The sequence below is a fragment of the Zalophus californianus genome, chromosome 11, assembly GCF_009762305.2.
Source record: "Zalophus californianus isolate mZalCal1 chromosome 11, mZalCal1.pri.v2, whole genome shotgun sequence".
Taxonomy (NCBI): Eukaryota; Metazoa; Chordata; class Mammalia; order Carnivora; family Otariidae; genus Zalophus; species Zalophus californianus.
In genome coordinates this window covers 32,490,489-32,505,944 of record NC_045605.1, presented here as the reverse complement: position 1 = coordinate 32,505,944, position 15,456 = coordinate 32,490,489, and the positions used below count along the sequence as shown (strand labels likewise).

Genomic DNA, 15,456 nt, shown 5'->3' with positions numbered 1-15,456 from the left:
TCTTGCTTGAAAGCTTAGATCTGAATTCCAAAACTAGCTCAGAAAATTTTGCATTCACAGTAGATAAAGGTTATCTTCCTGTGAAATAAGGCCAAGCGATTTTGACACAGGAAGGAAGATAAAAGGATTCTGGTTCAAAAGCTCAGTAGAGTAGCTATTAAAATGACACTATGGAGCAAAAACCCTCCTTATCTGACTCCAGTTGGAAAGAAGCCTATGGTGCCAGCAAACTACCACACACAAGAAAAGATTGAAATACAAAGATTTAAGTGAAGAAATGTATTTAAGACTCCTTGCCTGTTCACTTTCACTTTTTATTTTGCAGCCCCTAGTCAAGCACCCAGCAATCTCAGGTGGGAACAGCAAGGGTCTCAGCTTTCTCTGGGCTGGGAACCAGTCAGACCATTAGCCAATGAATCTGAAGTCATGGGCTACAAGGTCAGTATGTTTCTTCACTCTCTTGTATAGACACTCATCTTGAAAATTGTTATTATGAGGATGTACAATTATAAGGCATAAAAGGTCATTAACATACCTGTTTTTCCTAATCATTTTCTACCTATAACTTAGAAGAAAGCTTCCCACAATAGGTAAGCCAAGACAGTCAAAATCAGTTTTAACTGCTCAAGGCATAGGAAGGGAATGAGTAGGAAAAGCAGCAACAATTTGAATACAGGATGAAGATGGCTCCCTGAAGCAGTGTCAGGACCATCAGCACTTAAGGAGAGAGCCCTAGCATTTTCTCCCTGAAGACAAATTTTTCTGGCAGATGACAAAGACTGGATAATTTAACTTGGGTGGAAAGACTATTAGCAAAAAAAGAAGAAGAAATGCTAAGGCCAGCACACTGGGTTAAGGAAGAGTCCATGGAGAGATAGCAAACTCCAAAATAGATATAGCATTTCACATACAGTCATCCTGAAATGTGCCAGCAAGAGAGCTGGAAATATGAAAACATTTAGTTTGTTTTTGAAAAACAACTTTGTCTCTAATTTTAAAATATATGTGATCTATGTATTGATTTGGTTGAATTTCAAATTCTTTTTTCATCAGATTTTATTATTGTCTTAAACTCCATATAGAACCACACACTGAATATTATTTATATCAGAAATTTTAAGCATGTTAATAATATTTAGACTGCAAATCATCATCTATGTGGCTTTTCAATTAACAGATATGGTAACACAGTAGTTTGTATATAAAATGCTAAAATTCTGAAGGTAAAAACTTAAGAAGTTATAAATGAAATATATTTTTAAGGTAAGTAATTCCCATTAATCATATTTTAAGACACAAATTATATTATTTCTTACAGACTATAATTAGTATGGATGGCAGACACCCTCATTACTCAAACATACATACTGAAATCTGTTCTAATCCTCAGAGATATTGAATTTGATCTTTTTGGGGAGGGCAGGTGAGCCATTTTTTATACCCCTCCCTTTGCCTTCTTCTATGCCCTTACCCAAATAACCATGTCCTTACAACTTTTCCTCTAAGGCAAATATACCTTCGATAATTAGATGTAGCAGTATGGCCATAAATGGTGATATACCTTCCAAGAACCAATCTAATATCATTAGAACTATGGCAAACAAACTCCCAAACTAGAGAGGCAAAGTAGAAAACAAGTTAGAACTACATGAAAGCATACAGCCATCTGACAGAAACAGTCAGAGTAAGGCACCTCTCAGGTAATAAGACCTGAAGAATATGTGAGGTTGGGCATAGGGTTCCCAAACAAGGTAATCCTTCTTTTTGCTCACAATTACCCCATCTACCTCTGTCACTGTTCTTCCTCTTTATATGTGGCTGTTTCCCCAACCAGACTATATGTGATAGACGGCAGAAACTCTCATCACTTTATCTCCAATGTTTCTAGAATGGATGAATAAATTAATTTAACCCAGCTAGAAGTATATTATGCAATTACTCATAAGTGTATATTATCAGATGTGTGTTTTTCCAGCATGGTCTTCCCGTTTGTTAAGTGTAGTTGGAAAAGAACACTGGCTTCTGAGTCAGACTTTCATTCAAATCCTAGTTGTGTAACTCTGAGCAAGTTGCTTAATCTCTCTGAGTCTCATTTTCTTAACTTCAAAATGGCAAAAATAACAATAAAATAATATTTATCATACAAGATTGTTTTATGGATTAAATAAGATAATTTATGTAAAATAGCTCATAGCTATTAGCATATAGAAGGTGATCTAAAAATAGCTACTATTTATTCTAATTGTTTTGAGAAGAGAATATCTGGTTAGGTGAAATTTTAACAAAAGAAACTGATCTTTGAAAGTTGCCTGACAGTTCTGTCTAAATGAAGACAGCAGAAGTTACCTTGGAATACCTTCTTGCTGGGGGAAGAATCACTAGCATATTCCATCTTAGTTGTGTAAGTTAATGACAAGTAGGTACACATTGATAGATGATTTTTTTTCTTTTACTTCATTGAGATAGTTATACTTCCTTATGTCCTTGAGAAGAAAGATCTCATCCTAAGAAAGGAGTCTGCTGATAACAAATGGAGTGAGACCTCAAAGCTTGTTCTTTTGTGACTAATCTTATTAGAACTTCTAATGAACAGGATAATCCCCAATGAGAGACCTATTGGCGGAAATGTCACAAAGGGCCCCATGAGGGAAAAAGGACTAGACTAATGACTGCGGCTTAACACAGAGCCTGGATTCTCCTGGGAAAGTCTGGTTTTCACAGAGCAGGTAGCTAAGGATGAAAGCTCCTCCTGACACAGGCACAAAGAGCCAGGAATGAGATTACAAACAATAGCTGCAAATTTAAACTACAGTGTTGTAACCCAGAGAACACAAGCTTGTAGCCCCCTTTTTGAGCATGACTTTGTGGAAAACTCCTCCAGCCTAGGCAAGGATCTGCACTGCAACTAAAGAACTGTACCATTTGGATGGAGGTTCACCCAAGTATGGAGAGGCCAAGACTGAGCATGAAACTCAGGGGAAAAAAACCTCTTTGAGTTCTACTATGTCCCCCCAAATTATTGCCAGACCAAGAGTGACCTAACCACTGGGCCAAGAATACCAGTATAACAGTGGGCCACCTCTTAAGCACAATAGCATACGGCAGTACAGAAGATTAACAAAAGTAGGTACAAGTCAGCACATTATTTCTCTATTTCTCTATCTGTGAGGCAATTTGAGGTAGAGGACGTCCTGCTTAACAGGGTAAGAGAAAGCTTCCACAATTAATTGTAATATCAAAAAGAGAAGTAAATTTGTTTTTACTCTTTGTCTTTGCCAAGTTACTTTACTTTTATAAGCAAAAGAGATCACTAGAAATGTATATGGTATGTAAGTTTGAGAATGGGGAACTTGGAGTCAATGCCTGAGGTTTTAAAATGCAAGGACTGTGTATTCCATCTTTTATATTAAGTCCAAAGTAGATGAACTCAGAAAAGTCTTCATCTAGAAGTTTTCCAGATTGTAAAAATGATTGAAAAGTGATAAATATGGAGAAAAATAGATTTGTTCTCCAGACTTGGTCCATAAATAACACACTCAACTGTTTTCTTACAGTTAGGATACTAAATACAGGATTGAAATCATTCTTTAAAAATAACAAAAAGAGTAAGATAAAATAGTGGAATTTGACATTCAACCAATCCATTTTCTAAGAAGCATGGATCTTACTTCCTTACATAATTTCAGAGATTGAAGTGTCAACATATATAAGGACAAAATGTTAACAGAGAAAGATATGATGAGAAATTTTGTGCAAGGTGTTCAGAAGATAAAGGAGGTCTCCTCATCATAAATCTTATCAGAGACCTCAAAAATGACCAAGAATATAGTGGAAGAAGGATGGAATCAAGCCATAAATGGTTGTATCAGGGGAGACATATTAAAATTAAATCCATTCAGTTAAATTTTAAGTATTACCTAGTTGTGAAATTTCTTACTGCTTTTTGAGATCATCCAAGAGATCCTGAACTTCTGGGATTTTGTTTAACAAGTCTAGATTTAATAGCAATAATTTCAAGACATCACAGCTTTCATTAAAAAGTAAGAGAATTAGAAGCTTGAAGAACCAGAAGAATGTTGGGGAAAGATTGTCCCTTGAAGATATGGCTACAAATTATTCTCATTCAAATAAAATAACTCCCATTTGAAAAGTTAAGTCAAATTTGGGAGTTTACTTAGTATATTTATAACTCCTTCAAGTCCATTATTATTCCTTTCTCTTCTTTTGTTACATTTCCCAAATCGGAAAAAGCCACCTATATTATTAATATATTATTTATAAGTGATGGGGAAAATGGAGCAAAAACTTCAAATAAGTTTTTTCTAACAATATATTTTTCCCAAATAAATGCTTTTCAATGAAGAAAATGTCATTTTTTAATTCCTCTAGTGTGAAGTCTGTATGTAGAGTCTTTAATTTTGGCACATCTGTTACTGGCATTCCTAAAGAAATACCAATGCCAATAACAAACTGTGGACTAAAGCATATTCAGCCATAATTCTCCTTAATAATCTTGAGAATGAAGAAATTTTTTCTTTATATTATGAAAGAAGTTTACCAAGATTACAAAGTAAAACAACCATCTTATCTCCACCTTATTCTTCTCATGTAGATTTAAGCCCAAGTGAAAGGGAAAATAAATATGAAATGCCCAAAAGCTATACTTTCAGTTGTGCAAATATCCTCTTTCCCACTGAGTGAAAGTTTTATCCATTCAGAAAAAAAAAAAAAAAAAAAAAAAAAAAAGCAGAAGGAATTCAGGACAATGCCTCAGGCTACATACCAAAAAAAAATAAAAATAAGGTCTTATTTTCTAGGCTACAACTAAAAAGTAACCTTTCCTAGATATACAACCCTTTCTCCATATATCTTTCCCCCTTACCTCTACTTTCTGCCTGTTTACAGAGCCAGGGAGAGTAGGGGGGAAATCAGGCTCAAAGTTTACTGGTTATAATGTGTTCCATCAATGTAGACAGAAATTTTTGTTTATTTATTCAACTTAGATATCAGGGCCTTCCAGACTCTTGAGATATAGGTACGCTTGGGTTGATATTTTATTCCACACCCTACAGAATTCTGAAGACCACCTCTATATTTATCCAGCTTCTCGAGGGAGCTTAATGTTTTTGGCCATTCTAGTCTCATTGATTTCCTGTATCTTGCAGCTGTTCCTTCATCTTATATTCACTCCATGTACGGGATTCAGCCTCTTTCTTGTGATACCCACAAATTAAAACGACTCATATATAATGAGTTATACTATCCTCTTACATGTGATTTTCCTTGAAATTTTTTATGATAAAATATTTTTTCAAATGAAACAAAAATGGCTTATATAATATCAAATATATACACGTAGAAAGTAGACTTGATAGAAATGTTGGCGGGAGCAGGTAGAATGAAAAGCACACCATACAAGCAAATATCCGAAAATTGCCCATAGAAAGTCCTGTTCTTAAAAGTGCTTTTGGCCATCCTCCAGTCAGTGGCTTCTCACTGGTGCTTAACGCTTCCCCAACTTCTTTTCATGTTGCTTCTATCATCTTGCTGACTTCTCACCCTCCTATTGCTATTGGGGCTTCAGATTCCTCACTTTCCATTATGAAGAGCAGATGTCCCTGTTGACTATTCCCAAGATCCCAAGATGCTCAGGTGCTGCATAGGCCTTCCCTTTAAAAGAATCCATCCTTCTCAGGGGCACTCATGGGTAAAACCAGCAAAAATTTACTGTTATATATTTAAGCCTACTCACACCATTATTGTGTTACCATCAATATAGACTAGCTGTTTCCAGATCATGCCTTTCAGAATTGCAGTACCACATTAATTTTTTGTTTAGAATCACTTATTTGATTAACTCATTCTTCCCAGCTTGTTAAGTAGAATTTGAGGATAGTCTTGAAAATACAATTTCCTTTATGCCTAAAGATAGCTGTCATCACAACCGCCATTCTGTAAATGTCCAGATTCTCACAGTACTCCCTGGACTCCTTATTGTCAATAACTATTTCTGACATGTCTTGATAAGTCCTTAACCTTCTCATATTTCTAATTCTCATTCATCTTTACTAAATCAGGATTTTAAGATGAGCCAAGATTCTCTCAAGCACCTAAGACATTAATTTAATGTATCTTTTCACTTAGTATACCTATTACTGACTCATAACATCACACCTCCCTGGATGTACTGGTAAAAGCCACATTTAATCTCAAACTCCTTTTGCTACTATTAACTGGTATTTTTCCTGCTTTTACCTTTTGTTTCCAAACCTCAACTGATCCACAAATTTTTCTTCAACTCTGGATTTTACAGCAACATCAGATACGCATTACTAGCTGCATTTTTCTTTGTCATAAGAATTGTAATTTATTGAACCATAATAACAATGTCCTCTAAAATAGTCACTCCCCTGCCAATCCTCACCAATTTACATACTTCCCCATTGCCATCAATTTGCTTTCTAATTACCTCATGTGGATGATCAGAATTCTAATTCATTACACTGCTACAGTCAAAATAAGAAGCATAAATTCTGATACAATTGTCATTTTTTAAGCTGAAAGAACCTGCTGTAGGCATGCTCTGAGAAATGTTTCTGATTCCCCAAATCTTGACCAAGTACTACTCTGTGAATTGCTATATCACCAAATACATTTCCTATTACACTTCCCTGCATTGGTATCTGTCCCCATTATTATATTGCAGGTGCCATGAGAGCAGGAACATGTGGTCTTGTTCTGTTATGAATCCCCAATATATAACACTGTGCCTGGCCCACATGATATGCCCAATAAATATTTGATGATACTCTTACCACTTTGCGACTACATTGAGGCTATGGCTTCCTTCCCTATAAGTATTTCAATACATACAATTATTGTACATGCTAAATACTTTTAGAGAGAAGTTACTTCTCTCCTGAGACCCTGAAGTAAATTTAAATCTGTGAAAGAAAAGTGAAAGGGAGGCACCATTTATTACCAGAATGCAAAAGGGAGATCAAGTACAGGCAGGTTTCAATATATCACAAGAATGTTCTACTAAAGTTTTTTTCCCTCTCTGTAGGTTAGTTCAAGCTCAAAACATATTTTTATAAGAAAAAACATAAATTTTTATCTAACTTCCTAAGGTATCTTTTATGATGCAATTGAAATACTGACCATTGACAATGAACAATGATGGCAACAGAAGTAGCTTTCTCTTAAGTTTACCATGCACCAGGTCCTATAATGGAACCAAATTTGCCCAGACAGAAATATGGAGATTGTGTTTTGTTTAATTTTGTTTGTAGGAGATTGTTTTGAATCCAGGTCTGTAAGTAGAAACAAAATAATATAGTTCTGAAGCAGCTGTTAACTGATCATCAGAATTTTAACCTTCTAATGCAATTTCTTCCCTAACTAGCCACATGATCTTGTATAAATTGCATAACTCCTATGATCTGTGCTTTCTGATTTGTAAACATAGGATAATTCTATGTCCTTTTTAAAAAGATTTTTATTTATTTACTTGAGAGAGAGAGAGAGTGAGCAAGAGAGCAAGAGAGAACAAGCAGGGGGAGTGGCAGGCTGAGGGAGAAGCAGGCTCCCTGCTGAGCAAGGAGCCCGATATGGAACTCAATCCTGGGATCATGACCTGAGCCAAAGGCAGATGCTTAACCAACTGAACCACCCAGGCGCCCCAGGATAATTCTATGTTCTAATTTGTAATTCTGAAACCATTTGCCATGAATACATGTTCTATTCTAGTACAATGGACATCTAGATGTCAAAAAGACTTTACTATCCAAAGTATCTAAATGCCAGTTCACAGAAAAGCAAACAACCACAGAAGTAAATAAAAACACTAAACTTTTCAGTGATTTCCTACATTGTTAAAGATTGTTGATATATTTAACAAACTATCTCTTTAGTCCTTTGAATTTGAAGATGACAGCTGTGAGTACTCCCTCAGGATACTATTCATTCCAATAATCAAGAATGAAAGACTTTAGTGATATGCCCCCTCACTACCTGCTGCTCTAGTCTCATGTATCCCCATCCCTGTATGTCTTCTGTCTATCCCATACCCTAATGTTATGGTTTCTCATCGCTTAGGTGTATTTTTGTTTTTCTTATCTTTTCCTAGAATTCTCATCCTTTTCTCCATCTGGTAAACTCCACTCATCTTCAGATACTTAACTCAGGCATCACTTCTTCTGAAAAGCCTTTCCTAATCCACAGACAGAATTAAACTCTCTCTCTCCTATATTTCCATAGCATCTTATGTACACTTCCACTGCTCCATATAGCACATACATTGCATTTACTTACATATCTGTCAAAGCCATAGGCTTCCTTAGCTCAAAATGTGACATATGGTAGTCAGTTAATACAGATTTGGAATCTTCATTTGAATATGAAATGTTCAAATCTCTGTTATTATTTCCAGGTTTTTTATAGGCAAGAGGGGCACAGCAACAGTCAAGTTATTGAAACACAGAAACCTCAAGCAGCAGTACCACTGCCAGATGCCGGAGTCTATATTATTGAAGTTCGAGCATACAGTGAAGGAGGGGATGGGACAGCTAGTTCCCAAATCAGGGTACCATCCTATTCAGGTAAGTTTTGACATAATAGGCTTAATGTGATGACCACCAACAACGTTAAATAGTGTAAACCTCACCAAAATTAATATGATGGATTGCATGGGTGAAAACTTCGGAAGGGTCTCACTTCTCACTCTGATTTCCATACCATCCTCCAATTAATAGGAATGTTGCCCTTATGTCCATAATTGAGGAATTTCTATAAATCTAGAAAGGATTTCTCATTAGAATGTTTCATTAGAATGCGCTTATTTTTGGGAAATTCCCTTGTCCATTCTAGTCTCAAGCAGCACCTTGCTGGCCATTTGGGCTTTGCAATATTGCTTTTAAACTGCCAGTGCACAAATTTAACATACCTATTTCTCTATTACCTTGATTACCTTTATCATTAAATAATGGAGAATGGGGTACAGAAGAGCTTAAAGGAACTGCTCCTTAAAATTAAATTTGGATCATCTTTATTGATTTCAGAGTAAATTGTAAATTCTATTGAGTATCATTTTTTGTTTGTTTTCCAGGTTTATTGAGATATAAATGACATGTAACCCTTTGTAGGTTTAAGGTATACAACTTGTTGATTTGATACACTTATATACTGCAAAATTATTACCACCATAGCATTAGCTAACACCTTCATCACGTCACATAACTGCCATTTCTTTTTTTTTAAATTTTTTATTGTTATGTTAATCACCATATATTACATCATTAGTTTTTGGTGCAGTGTTCCATGATTCATTGTTTGTTCATAACACCCAGTGCTCCATGCAGAACGTGCCCTCCTCAATACCCATCACCAGGCTAACCTATCCCCCTACCCCCCCTCCCCTCTAGAACCCTCAGTTTGTTTTTCAGAGTCCATCATCTCTCATGGTTCGTCTCCCCCTCTGACATACTCCCCTTTTCTTCCTCTCCAAGACATCCAAATGGCCAACAGGCACATGAAAAAGTGCTCAACATCACTCGGCATCAGGGAAATCCAAATCAAAACCTCAATGAGATGCCATTTCTTTTTGTAGTAAGAACATTTAAAATTTACTCCCTTAGCAACTTTCAAGTGTGTACTACAGTATTATTAACTGTAATCACAATGCTGTACATTAAATCACTGGAACTTATTTGTGCCTTATAGTTTTTATTAGCAGTATTAATAATTTCTAGCTTTTATTGAGCCGTTATTATGTGTTAGGATTTGTCATAAGTCTTATACATCATCTTATTTAGTCTTAGTAATAATTATATGAAGAAGATGACATTATTCATATTTTAAGGGGAAAATTTAAGTGACTTGCCTAAGATCACACTAAGTGGAAGAACCAGGGTTTGGACCCAAGTGTGCTTGTCTCCAAGGCCACGTATCTTCACCACTACCATCGTTATTACACCAGCAAGGAAATTAAAGGAAGAGAAATGTTATCAATTTAGAAATGAGTAACCATTTCACTGAGGTAGTCAGAAAAAAAAAAACACAAGATTTAATAAAGTATACAAATCTCTCATTAAGAAAATATTAGGCAATTTTCCCTGAATTCTTGAATAAAAAATGTTTAATGTGCATTTAATTAATGGGCAATTATGAGCTTATTTATTGAGTAATCATTCTCAAGCAGAATTGTCAGCCTAAAGGGAAGTATCCAGTGATATCCTGTAGGACTCTGTGTGTGGCTTTGTTGCATTCAACGTATTTATCAATTTGGATTAAGACCAGAAGCATTGCATATGACTTTTTTTGATGCCACAAAGTGGGATAGAAGGCAAATATAAGGAAGAAAATAATTAGACTGAAGCTTTGAGGAAAAGTTATTTACATAATATCTGACAAGTAAATTCTTACAGAAAAATATAAGATGAGATAAAGATATAATTAGGACAGTTGATAAAATTTGAATAATGTCTAGATTAGATAACATATATATCAATAATTTCCTTTTCTTAAAAAATTGTACTGTGGCTATGTAAGAAAATGTCTTATTTTTAAGAACTCTACATTAAAGTATTTAGAGGTAAATGTACATCATGTCTGCAACTTACTTTCAAGTGACTCAGGAAAAATATATGTATTTTTAGAGAGAATAATAACACAACAATGATGAAACAAACATTTAAGGAATCTGGATGAATTCTTTGCTCTTTTTTTACAACTTCTTGGTGCATCTAAAATTATTTCAAAATGAAAAGTTAAAAATAAAAAAACATAAACTATAGGAAATCTGACATTTCTCAGAAATTCAGGTGAAAAAACCTAAGAATTTAAATACATTGTGGCCACACTAAAACTTAATACACTTTATGATTCATTTATAAAAGTATAGCTTCAAGTGCAAGAGAGGTAATAATTTCTCTACATTGATTACTACAATTCAACTGTTCATATGTGGGTGTTAAATTTTCAAGAGCACCTTGAAAGACTGAAGATTATTTCTGAAAAGCGAAAAAGATGGCAACTCTCTGCTTGCATCATAAGTCTCAAATTTCTAAAAGCAATGATACAATGAGAATTTATTGACCCATGATCATGTTCTTGGTATTACACTAGGTATTTTTCATATATTATCTTATTTTATCCTTCTAGCAACTTCTAAGTATTCTATTATTCTCTGACTCCTCAAGGTTCTTGTCAAGTCTAAGACAACCAGATTATAAAATATCATCTGGACAATATCAGCCCCAAGTTTGAAAGTATTTATAAAGACATTGATTCTCCCACTGTGTTTCAACTTCTATTCTATGAAAAACAAATTGTCAACTTTTATATTTTAGTTAAAAAAATACGGCTAGCGCAATCCATTTTCTGAGTTTTAATAAAATGAAAACTCTTAATATTGTCTATCTCAGACCTATAGAAAATGAACAATTGGTTTCATTCTATCATTTTCCAAAAACCAAAAGCCCTAAAAAGTTCAACAACTCACTCGAGTGAAATAGCTAGTTGGTTTTGCAAGTGGAACTAGAACTTAGTCCAATGTTGTTTGTGTTTTGTTTTGATTTGCTCTACCAAAATAATGTTTTTGTTTTGTGGATTCTTTGTGAAATTTGAGATATAATCCCTACTTAGCATCCTGAAAATGAGATGTTTTGGTAAAAGTGTCATGCTAGTCGATTTAAAGGACTCAGCCACTCTCATAAATAGAAAATACGTTTTCACAGTTTTTATTTATTAAGAATGCACATACCACTCCAGTGAAGCTTTGTCATCATGCCTTTCTTATAGTTCACATGTGGCCATGCACTTCACAATAATTCCTTTTGTACAAGGTGAAATACAAGCTACATTCTCCAATATGTTGATTAAAGTTCTATTAATGCCTTAGATATAAAGATTTTCAAAGGAAAGATTTGCCACTGCTGCTGCTATGTGTGTGGTGTGTGTATTACCAAACAAATGACCCCCCAGCTCTTAAATAAACATCTGGAGAAAAAATTCGGACACTATTTCCATAACAAAAATCACAGCCAGATCCCATTAACACTCAACTCTTGCCAGAGAAGATAACTTGACAGAAGGATGATTCCAAAAATTGGTTGGTACCTTTATTTTATGATTAATCCATCATTAAGGTTTTAATTAAGGCCAATCATAAGAGCATCTGTCTCCACTAATCCCATCTTGATGACTTTAAGCAAGTCCTATTATCTAAGCTCCAGTTCCCTCATCTGCAACAGGGTGAAAAAACGTTACTTACTGTTGTGAGGATTGAATGAGATAATATGTATAAAGGGCTCAGTACAGTGCATTGCATTTAGTAAGCATTCATTAAATATCGATCATGATGATCATACTTCAGACTTGAGGAACCATTAACTGGAGTTAGATCTAAGGGTAGTACTTAGTTTATGTGGAGCTTATTATGTGGAGCTATCAAAGCTACTTCAAACTAATCTGTTCAGATCAGTGTGTTTAATCAAACAGCCACCTTAATACATTAACTGCATACAATATTTTGTTCTCAAGAAGGAATAATTTCTCCTGGGTATAGTTAAGAGTAATGAAAGATGGCTCTCCTTCCTTTGCCGAGTTTGGTGTGAGAATCTAGAATTTAAGCCTGCTCAACCGAAACAAATCAATGGAGAACCCATAAGTAAATTAAGTAATTTAAATAATTTTATTATCGAATTCAAACATTGACTGAAGTAATTGAATTATGAATTCTTATTGCCACAAACTTTCGCTAATTATTCTTGCTCCCTTTCCTGAACAATACACTATAGAAATCATTTTATCGTTCATACCTGGAATTTGGGATGTTTTCTATCATTGGTGAAAATTACACTAAATCTCCTGAGTAGATGTGTTTTTTTTTTTTAATGTGACATAGCCTTTCAGTACAGTATTCCATATAGAATTCTGCCTTCCATATAATTTTTGAGAGCCCTATACAATGTCTTGTTTTATAAGTACACTCTCATCAGAAACAAACCCATGTTGCACTCCTTTGTCTTACATACCTAAAAACAACTCTTTCTATATTCAAGCAAAATCAAAATAATTAGCTCCATTTAATGCTTCTCTATTTTCACAGGTGGGAAAATCACTAGTGCCCAGTCGACCCTCCACACACTCTCCCCATCTTCATCATCGGTAACATTGCTCTTGGCATTGATGATTCCCTCAACCTCTTGGTGAAAACTGCAGACTTATCTTACTTTGCTTTGCTTTAGCTTGAAAATAGCGGTGAATAGAGTGTAGTGTAAGTGGAGACCCAGGACCCTGAGATGAGCTTTAAAAATCTGGGACTACACATGGTGCACTTATAGGAGGTTGGGGGGAATATTACTTATCCATCAGGTTTCTCTTTGGTTTTGTAAATGGAGAGGACAGTTCTTGGTCCAATAAAATATGCAGATTGTATGTAATGAATTTTTTGTAAGCAAAGGTAATTTCTGTCAAATGTATTCTTTACTTTTGTAATATGTTGGAATTTGATTTTATATATGATGACCCTGAGTGTGTGCCATCCATTTGTTAAGTAAGTGGTCTCTAGCAGATCTGTTTCAAACACAAATACAAAACTGAGAATGAAAAGTTTGCTAAAGATTCTGAGTCTACTGTTTTTCATTTTCCCTTTGGCTAAGTATCCCAATTAACAGGCTGGTAGAAGATATGAAAAAAAAAAGTACTTCAGTTGTGTGATCCATTATAGAATAGTACACAAAAGTTTGTTTTTGAAAACTATTGTGTTATTGCATAGCGAAATAGCAAAATTTGCCAATATGCTATTCTATATGCATCCCTAGAGCAAGTTATTAGGGTAGGGAATAAGCCATTCACATTAGTGCAAGGTAAATAGAGAGTCCAGATGAATTTAAGTGCTATTGTTTTTCATTAATTACTATGTTATCTAGCTGCAAATATAATAAATCTTTATTTTTAATAACAAAAGATTAAAGTCACAAAAAATATGGTCACTAAAAACTGCAGTCACTGATATGTTCCGAAGGGTGCTAACTTGAAAACAAAATTAATACAGGACAGAGCTTTCCCATTTTCCCACCTACTGCCAAAATAGATGTTGAATTAAGTTCACGGTTTTCTTCTAATTGGCAATAATTTTAAGGACAATTAAAATCTGTTGTGCAAATAATTATGCATACATATATAGTCTGTGAATTAAAATGTTTCAAGCATAACAAATGAATTTTGATTTTTTAAACACATCCACACATCACATAACACTTGTAAAATGTTACCAACTATTAAAATAAAAAGGACCTCTTGAATAAATTGATTTTTTTAATTAAGTTCTGGAAACATGGCCTCAGTACAGGGCCTCAGCTAGTCTAACTAGCCATACACTGCTTGGGAAATGTTCCCCATTTGCTATTTTGGTGAGTCACCATGAACCAAAGTGACTCGAGACAGTTGGATATTGAAGTGAAAGTTTTCTGCTTGATAATATATAGAAGTTCCGCCTGCCACATTCATATAACACTCAAGAAGGATGACTGAAGGGATAGTTATTGCAAAGTCAAATGCCAAAAAAGAGCTTGGAGAAACTAGTTTTACAGATGATATTAATATGAAAACAAAAAGTATTCTTTTCTTTTCTAAAACCTAAGCCTGTTAATTCTGTTTGGAGCATCCTTAACAGCAAGCAAAATGAAGCAATATTTAGCTCACCCTGCTGGCTCTAGAGGTTAATCCCTTTAGAATCAGGACATATTGGAATTTCTTTTCTGAATATCTGAAAGATTGGTTTCAGAGCCACAGCACAACAATTTAAGTTGGTTACTCATTCTGTTTGGGAGGAATTATGTCCAAGACACCCCTAAACAAACAAGAAGTGATTTAAAAGACTATTTTTAGTTAACAGATTATTATGGTAAATTATGACAGATGGTGAATATTGAAGCCTGTGAATCATAACAACCAAGTGGCCTTCTTTGAGCACCTCCTTTGGAGTGGGAGAGGCTGGACTTTGCAGATAGAGGGATATGAATGATTTAGCAGGCAAAATATGAACTCTCATGAGTATGGTGTAGTTTGCAGAAGGAAACTGTGCACCTGAAAAAAAAAAATGCAGCAAGAATATTAAAGAATAGACAATAATTTTCACTTCATATTATAAATCATTTTCTTTGTTTCCCATGATGTTTTATACTAGATGTAGTGAAGAACTTTAAGAATCAAGTTATTACTGAAACTCTTACAAAACAAAGCCCAATAAATATGTCAATATATGGCTAATTCAAATAAACCAAGATTCCCAACTAGTTGATGGATGGTACACATCTGATAGAATATTTACATGTAGAATGTCTGATGTCTTCTTACAGGAATCAGAGATAAGCGATGTTTTTATTCAGCCTGCACAGAATATGTATTTTGCATCATAAACCTATAAAAAAGGTTTTAAATGTTTACCTACTT

At 34.6% G+C, this 15,456-nt stretch overlaps 1 protein-coding gene across 1 annotated transcript in view; it reads left to right on the top strand.

Moving 5' to 3' along the window:
- Positions 1-14,269, top strand: part of CNTN5 (contactin 5) — a 1,400,310-nt gene extending 1,386,041 nt beyond the window's left edge. The window contains exons 25-27 of the mRNA XM_027581317.2: positions 326-438; positions 8,432-8,600; positions 13,109-14,269. Coding sequence (XP_027437118.1) covers positions 326-438; positions 8,432-8,600; positions 13,109-13,212 — 386 coding nt within the window. The 3' untranslated portion in view covers positions 13,213-14,269. The remainder of the gene's footprint in view (positions 1-325; positions 439-8,431; positions 8,601-13,108) is intronic.
- The last annotated feature ends 1,187 nt before the right edge of the window (positions 14,270-15,456 follow it).